Here is a 7340-nt window from a genome sequence, read left to right as displayed (position 1 = left end):
GGTAACAAGGCTCTATCTGCTTTGTTCCTTTGTGCTTATTTTTGGCTAAGAGGTTAAAGCGCTTAATGTCTGGAACAGAAATGAGGAGTGGCAGACTCTTCACGACCCTCTCCCGTGCAGAGTGGTTAGATAGGCTAAGCCAAGGGGCACTTTCTGTGTGCGGGGCTCAGAAGCGCCACCTGGAAGCTGTGAGGAGGCCTGCTCCATCAGCAACTCCCGCTGCTGCTCGAGAAGTCACAGTCTCCTTCCCAACACGCCTGGTCCCTAGGCCGCTCCGGCCAGGCAGTCACAAGTGCAGGAGTGAAGGCCTGCGTGGCTCGGGTTGCCAGAGCAATGGCAGCCCTTCAGTCGGAGTCAGAGTCGGAATTCTCTTCTGAAAGGGAAGCAAAGAGGAGGCCTGGCAGGAGATTCCTGGCTGGTGGTGCCTGGGAGCTGTCTCTGGGGAGGCCCAGCCGGGCCATCAGCTGGAGTCCGGAGCTCAAGCTCCTCTTGCAGTTAACTGTGTGGTTGGTGGGGTCTGCTTGGTGTGGGGGCCTGGGGCCCTCCAAAGGCAGCTGCTGTCACCTCCATGGTGCTATGAAGGTGGGAGCCCAAACGCCCTTTCCTCTGGGGCTCCATGTGGCCCCAGGCTCCCTGAGTTCTCACCTGGGGTGTCAGGGTGGTATATCTATACCCCAAGTCCACCCCACAATTTAGCGGGAAAACTATTTTCTTGTCCAAGAAACTAAATATACTAGAAAATCAGGAAACCTCTCTTGTTGGCCATTTTATAATTTTAATCCCCCCTTGCCCCAATCCTTATTTTATAATGTGATCAGAAATATGGTATGGCTATGCTGACCATCCAATGCAGCATTTTTTAAAAAAATTAGGTAATGGCACAACAACCATTCTGAGCTGAAAGGTAGCTGGAGGGGCGAGAATGTCTGTTGCAACTGTCCTTGGATTTGAAAATCAGAACAAGCCTTAACTTGCCTGGGTGCTGTGGGCCTTTAAGCCATAAGCAGGCCAGGCTGCAGGGGCTGCTGGCTGAAGGCAGGTGAAGGGACTGACTTGCTGCCCTGGGAGCTGGTCAAGGACCATTTCACCAAGATGGAGGTGCCAGGAGTGCCCTCAGCTTGGCCTTCCTGGAAAGGCTTAGGCGTTGGGAAGCCCAGTGCTCTTGAGGGGGCTGGCTTTATGATCAGTGTTGCATGAACAGATATGAGAAGCAGGCTGTGAAAACACTTCCTGCCCCTGGAGAAAGAAGAAATGCTCCTACTCAGCCTCAAACCAGCCGAGTGTCCCCAGGGGACAGCAGGGCCCCTGTCCTGACTCTTCTAGGGTACTGGTTCTGGATGGAAACCCCTGGGGCAGCCACTCACCTTCCGCCTTGTTGGCTGTGGTCTCGTCTGCAGAGCCTCCTTGTTTGAGGAATTTAGCCACGTCGTTAAAGATCAGGTAGAAGTCAATTGCAAACACAATGGTGGCAAAGAAGCCAAACACCTGTGGGATACAGGGCACAGGGTGGACGGGATGCATCATTAGGAGCTGGGAGTCCCTGATCCAGGAGCCTGAGAAGCAGCCACCCCAGCCTCACCACCTGATTTTATCTGCTTGGATTGGCAGGCACAGGCCCCTCCCATTAATGACAAATGGGAAAATGAGCTGTTAGCTGGCAAATAGCCTTTCAAACTCATGGCAGAGTAGATCTCCAATAAGAGACTTCTGGGGGTCTAAGCTGGGACAGAATGCGCCCCAGACACTAAGCAGGTGTCCCAAGAGGCATGGGGGGCTTTAGGACAGGTGGGGCGAACTTGAGGGGGCATCAATGGACAACCCCTCCCAGGGGTAGGGTAGCTACTCACGCCAGCTGCTTTGGAAGCCCCATCTGAGTATTTGGCGACAGCTGTGATGGAGATGGCAAAGTAAATGAGGGCCGCTGTGACACAGCGTAGGAAGTCCTGGGGAGAGAGGGGCACACCAGGGCAGAAGGGCTCAGAAGTGTACCAGGGGCCAGAAAACAGGGCTGGAATCCCACTGTTTCCAGAGAAGGGTGGGCCTGGCAGCCAGGATAACATGCCTGGCTCCCAGGTCCAGCATCTGTGGGGTGCCCACCCCTGCTCAGGTGCCTCTTGCAGCTGAGACTGCCCTGTCCCTGGTCCAGCTGGGCTGCCATGCTCTGCCTGGTGGACTACAGGGTATTGACTAGGCTGCAGCTTGGCCTGTGGGGATCTGGCCCTGGGCTTCACTTTGCCACATACTTGTTGCAGATCCACGTATTTATTATGGTTTGTTTACTTGTCTCTGAAAGGGGGATACAGAGGATGCAACCGATCAGGAAAGATGCTGGGTACAAAGTCGGGAAGAGACCAGTGTTCAAGTGCACGCTTGCTGTCCCTTCTCTCTGACCCATTTCAAACAGCAAAGTCTGAAGCAGGGCTCTGGGTTTTCCCAGGTGATTAAATGAGTTGCCAGAGAGCTGTGACCTCGGTAAGTCACTCAAGTCTTCAGTTAATCTGCCCTGCCCTCCAGGAAGTGGCTTGAATTTCCGCGTGAGACTCATTCCTGCAGGCCCGGCTGGAAGCACAGCGCCACCTGGTGGCTAAGGGTAAGGATGCAATCGGGTTCCCTGCCAAACAGGCAACCCAAGGCCCTGATCCCCTCACATGGCTGCTGCGTGGGGCCCAGATCATGTGCAACCAGGTCTACTCGCCTGGATCCAATCAACAGCCAACAGGCCCTCCTTCGCACTGGACAAGGGGCGTGGCCGAAATGCAGAGCTCTGACGGCCAGCTACTACCTCTGGGGGCCCCAACCCTCACCATCATGGGCCAGCACAAGCCCTGCCACTTGTCATTCAACTGCATGGCATCAGCAAAGAGGAAGAAGAGGGCCAGCAGGAACTCCAGCAGGGGCGCGGTGAGGAAGGCGGATGCTGAAGACGCCACATAGCAGACAAAGGTGATGAAGGAGAGACCCTGGTGGGGTGGGGGGGTGAGAGGTCAGAGCCTTTGCACAGCCTTTTACCCAGTGCCCCCTGAGGTACCCTGCAGTCAAGAATAGAGGAGGCGACCTGCCCTCGGTTCCACAGCTGCCAGGATTATAATCTGCCCATAGGCCCCGAGTCCTGAACCCCATGTCAGCACCCTGCCAGGACCCAATCAGGAGGTCCCAGCCTCCCAGGTGTGTCCTGCCCCCCAGAAGGCCACCCCCTGGGACTGTTCACCCCCATGCCCACTCCAGCAGGCTCTATGGCAGAATCCACCCAACTCAGAGGATGTCCAGCAGGGGCTAATCACGCCTAAGCAGTCTCAGAGGCAGCCCACCAAGAAGGAATCAAATGCAAAGAAATCACTCCCAACACAAGATTTGTACTTCTCACTGAATGTAATCTTCACATGAAAATCAGTAAGTCTTAAATTTAGTTAAGGATATGGGTGCTGAAGTGTTTAGAGTTGAAATGTACTGATGTCTTCAATTTGCTCTAAGTGTGTGGAAAAATGAAATGGATTGATGGAGATAGGTGCTCAAGTAAATATAACAATGTGTTGACAACGGTACAATCTAGGTGGTGGGTATATGGGTATAACCAGTATAACTCTTGTGGGTTTTAAATATATTTGCAAATTTTAGTAATAATAAGCAATAAACCTCCGGGGAAGGAGTGTTGACACTGATGCCTCAGGCTCTGCTGGTCTCTGGGTGAGCTGCACCTAGAAACTGCAAGAATGAAAATAGGGAGGTGGGTGGGGCAGGGGAGAGCAATGAGGGAAAGATGGTACAACTGTAATAGAACAATTTTAAAAAATGAAAAAAAAAAAAAAAAGAATTAGAATGTGCTCTGCAGACCCGTCCATACGGGAGATGATGCTGGCAGACTGCAGAAGCCCCCAGTTAGTTCTGCAGACTGTGTGTGCTGCAGAGCAGACCAGGGTGATGGCACTGGGCACTGGGCCAGTGCCGCTGAGGCTTATGGGATCTCCTAGGATCCTCACAACCATGTGCTAGGTGCTGCTCCCAGCCCACTTTACAGGTAAGAAGACTGAGGTTCTGCGAGGTGAAGTGATTGCTCAGTGTCATACAGCTAATAAGAAGGCACCAGGATTTGAATCCAGAGCTGACTTGACCCCACAGATGTTCTTAAGCAATCTTGCTCTGTGGGTGTTGGCTTTTATCTGCCCTGGTTTTTGCACTGTGTCTGGGTTTGAACAGGTCCGTGGCTGAGCTCAGAGTGGGGCCCAGGGGGCTCTGTAGGGATACCCATATGTGCCACAGGAAGCACTGTGGCTGCTTTAGGCAAATGAGCTACAGAGATCCTAGGGAGTCCCCAGGGCACCCACATCTGTCCTGAACATAGCCACGTGGGTAGATGAGTCCAACATGAAGATAGGAAACTAGGGCACAGAGGCAGCTAAGAGTCTGCTAGGGCCTCCCAGGAAGGCAACGTAGGGGACCCTCACCCAGCCTGTCCACAGCTCCTGCTATACTTACTCTGCCGTGAGCTGTTTTTGTATCCCTCTCCTTCCTGTTCCCTGCCCCCCAAAGCCTGTTTCTGGGGATCACCCTCTTGATTCCTGTTTCCTCATTCTTGGGTTCCTGGTAGCCACTTCCTCCCCCTTTTGTCAGCCTCCGCATTTGCTTGGACCTGGGGGCAGACCAGAGGTGACTACCGGGAGGCAGGAGTGATCTGGAGCAGCTCCCCTGTGACATCAGTGCCCGCCCTTCCTTCCTCCCTACTCGAACTCTGAGATTCCTGACACCCATCTATGCCCGGGGCCACTTCTGTGCTCTGGCCAGCTACTCCTTGACCTAGGAGGGGGGCCTGAGTGAGCTGGGTTTGAGGTCCCCTCAGTGGATGGTGGATTCAAGGCTTCTCCCCCAAAGTAGCTCCCATCAGTCTCTTGGGTGGGGCTGGGTGGCCAACCAGGAGGCAATAGCTTGGAGTGAGAACTGGGGGGGGGGGGGGTCCTGGTGCTTCAGTTGGGAGCCTGGCAGGTCCTGGGCTGGTGACCTCTCTGCTGACCCCAGGTGCAGAAGAGGTGATAGGACCACCCACTGCCTCTTGAGGTCAAGGCAGAATCCTCCTTCCTCTGACTCCCATGCCCCCCAGTCCTTGCTGGAACCCGGCCCTCACCTGATCCACCTGTCAAATCCCCTAGGATGCCCTGGCCTCAGCTTTCTTGTCTACAAAGAGGGAATAAAGACGGGCTGTCGGGTTAATGGGCATCTAAGTAATAAGTGCCCCTCCCTTATCCCCCCCCCCCCATCTCTGCCTGGGCTCTTCCTCCTCTTCCCTCCACGGAGGCCCAGGACCAGCCCCCACCCCACACGCGGACAGTGCGCGAGTTTTCGCAGTGTCCGGAGGACAAAGGCAAGACTGGCCCGGGTGGGGGGAGCGGGAAGGAAGAAGCTCAGCGGGAGCGGGAGGGCTGGATCCCGACCAGGAAGGGGAGGAGGGGGATGAAGTCACCCCGCTGGGCTCCGGCCTCCATCCCTCGGCCTGCGTGCCCCTAACAGTGCTGCTGGGGCCTCACCCAATCCCGGGGGTCCTCTTCCCACTCTGATGTCCCCACCCCAGTTGGCTGGTCTCCACTCCAGCCTCCGCCCTGCAGCTCGAGGCAATGCTGGCCCTAATTGCGCCCCGGAAAGCGGGCAAGGGCGCCCCTACCCAGGAGCCGTGAAGGGCCGAGCGGGCTGATTCCTCCAGGGGCCCAGAGAGGGCGGAGGCGCCCGAGGTCACACAGCGCCGGGCTGCGCTTTCAGGGGCCCGGGCTTCGTGTTGCGGGCCTTCTCTCCAGGCTTCCCTATGGCCCCCGGCTTTGCACTCGCGTGTTGAACAGCCAGGAAGGCCCGGGTTCAGGCCCCGCCTCGCCTCTGCCCCGCGCGCTGAGTTCAGCGAGTCCGTCCGAAACGTGGGCAAGTTTGCCCAACTGGACGGGGCTCCGAGAGGGGTCGGCCCGGCGTGCCGGGACAGCGGCACCCACACCCCGAGGGGCGCCATCGAGGGGGCCCGCACTACACTCACCGACTCCGCCAGCAGGAGGCGGCCTTTGAGCGAGCAGAGGAAGGCGCGGGCGGGCAGGAGGGCTCGGAGGCCGGGGGCCGTGCCGGGCTGGGAGCCGCCTGCGGGCTCCGGGTCCGGGTCGGGGTCCGGGTCTGGGGGCCACATGGCGGCGGCGGCAAAGACAAGGGTCGGTCTCGCTCTCCCTCACGCCCCGCACCCGGGAGGGAAGCGGAAACCCAGACTGTGCGGAAGGAGAGAAAGGCCAGGCGAGCTCGGCGCAGGGGCGCATCCCCCCGCCGCCCCGCCCCCGCCCCGCCTCTCCTCCTGCCCCCTCCTCGGCTCCTACCTCCCTTCCCCTCTTCCGCCCTCACTCCTTCTCCTCCCCTTCTCCCCTGGGACCCCGGCTGCCCTGGCCCGGGACCCGCTGCGGTGCTGGCCTGGGGCTTCCTCATACCCCTCACATTCTCCTCTCACCCCTGTCCTGGAGGCTTGGACCTCCTATTTGCCACCCCTGAACACTCCGTCGGAGCTCCCACCCATCTCTCCTTGAGCAGAAGGGTTGTTTACACGGGCGGTCTCCCGTCGAGCTTCATGCCCATGCACGTGGCTGGAACCCAGGACGCCAGGCGGCCAAACGGCAAGACTCCCAGGTCCTCCCGGGGCTTTGACCGCGCTGTCAGCTCCCCGCCCCACTCCCGCTCTGTTTCTCCCTTGGCCATCCATCGTCCCCATCTGTTCCGAGTGGGCGCCCAGACACACACCTCACAGCCCATGCACAGCACAGCACAGCTCACGACAGCATAACAAGCCACAACCACGCCCGCGCGCACGCAAGCCTTCAGGGCGTCAGTTCTGTGACCAAGACCAGCCCCTGACACGCTTGCGCCCAGGCCTCAGCGAGGGGCGCTGCGGTCCATCCTTCCACCCCAGGAACGAGAGCCCCGAGGGCTGTCCTTTCGCTCCACATCCGCATCACTAAAGCTGCACATCTTCACTTAAACTTTCTTTCATCTCCCTCTGCTTCTCACCACCACCAAGGCCTCCGTTAGATCACAGGGCACGCCTATCTCCTCCCTGCACTGTTCTGAGGAAGCAGAAGTTCTGCTTCTGCTCTGCGGCGGTAGGGATGGTTAAATCCTCAGTGATGGTCACTCCCCCACCCCCCCGCCAAAACCTTGGGAGCTTCCCATGCCGGTCAGGGTCCTAGTATAGGGCAAAACATAACCTTGCTGCCTTCTCCTGTCTCTCCCACCTGTTTGCCTTCTCACAGTTTCTTAAACAAGCCAGGCTCCCTTCTGCAATGGGGTCTTTGCACATGCCGGCTGTCCCCTTTGCCTGGAGTGCTCCTTCTCCT

The 7340-nt window shown here is 57.7% G+C and overlaps 1 protein-coding gene across 2 annotated transcripts; it reads right to left on the bottom strand.

Moving 5' to 3' along the window:
* Nucleotides 1-7016, bottom strand: CMTM3 (CKLF like MARVEL transmembrane domain containing 3). Of its 2 annotated transcripts, XM_090259812.1 has the most exons (6): nucleotides 6748-7016; nucleotides 6008-6227; nucleotides 2805-2960; nucleotides 1848-1943; nucleotides 1365-1485; nucleotides 1-373 (listed from the first exon to the last, which is right to left on the bottom strand). In XM_090259812.1, exons 2-6 carry the CDS (start codon nucleotides 6149-6151, stop codon nucleotides 345-347), a joined length of 546 nt encoding a protein of 181 aa, XP_090115938.1. In that variant the 5' UTR covers nucleotides 6152-6227; nucleotides 6748-7016; the 3' UTR covers nucleotides 1-344. The 2 variants fall into 2 exon arrangements, with proteins under 2 accessions (XP_090115938.1, XP_090115937.1); XM_090259811.1 differs by lacking the exon at nucleotides 6748-7016 and having other exon boundaries at nucleotides 6008-6267.
* Between the last annotated feature and the right edge of the window lie 324 nt (nucleotides 7017-7340).

The sequence above is a fragment of the Furipterus horrens genome, unplaced genomic scaffold (assembly GCF_987537825.1).
Source record: "Furipterus horrens unplaced genomic scaffold, mFurHor1.1.pri manual_scaffold_13, whole genome shotgun sequence".
In the NCBI taxonomy this organism is placed as follows: domain Eukaryota; kingdom Metazoa; phylum Chordata; class Mammalia; order Chiroptera; family Furipteridae; genus Furipterus; species Furipterus horrens.
Note: the sequence above shows the minus strand (reverse complement) of the source record. Positions and strands in the feature narration are given on the sequence as shown.

Coding starts and splice junctions, on each gene's coding strand:
- CMTM3 (XM_090259812.1), bottom strand. CDS start 6,151: ATGTGGCCCCCAGACCCGGACCCCGACCCGGACCCGGAGCCCGCAGGC. Junction 1,944..2,804: donor GCTTGTGCTGGCCCATGATG/GTGAGGGTTGGG, acceptor CTCTCTCCCCAG/GACTTCCTACGCTGTGTCAC. Junction 1,486..1,847: donor GGGCTTCCAAAGCAGCTGGC/GTGAGTAGCTAC, acceptor TGTATCCCACAG/GTGTTTGGCTTCTTTGCCAC.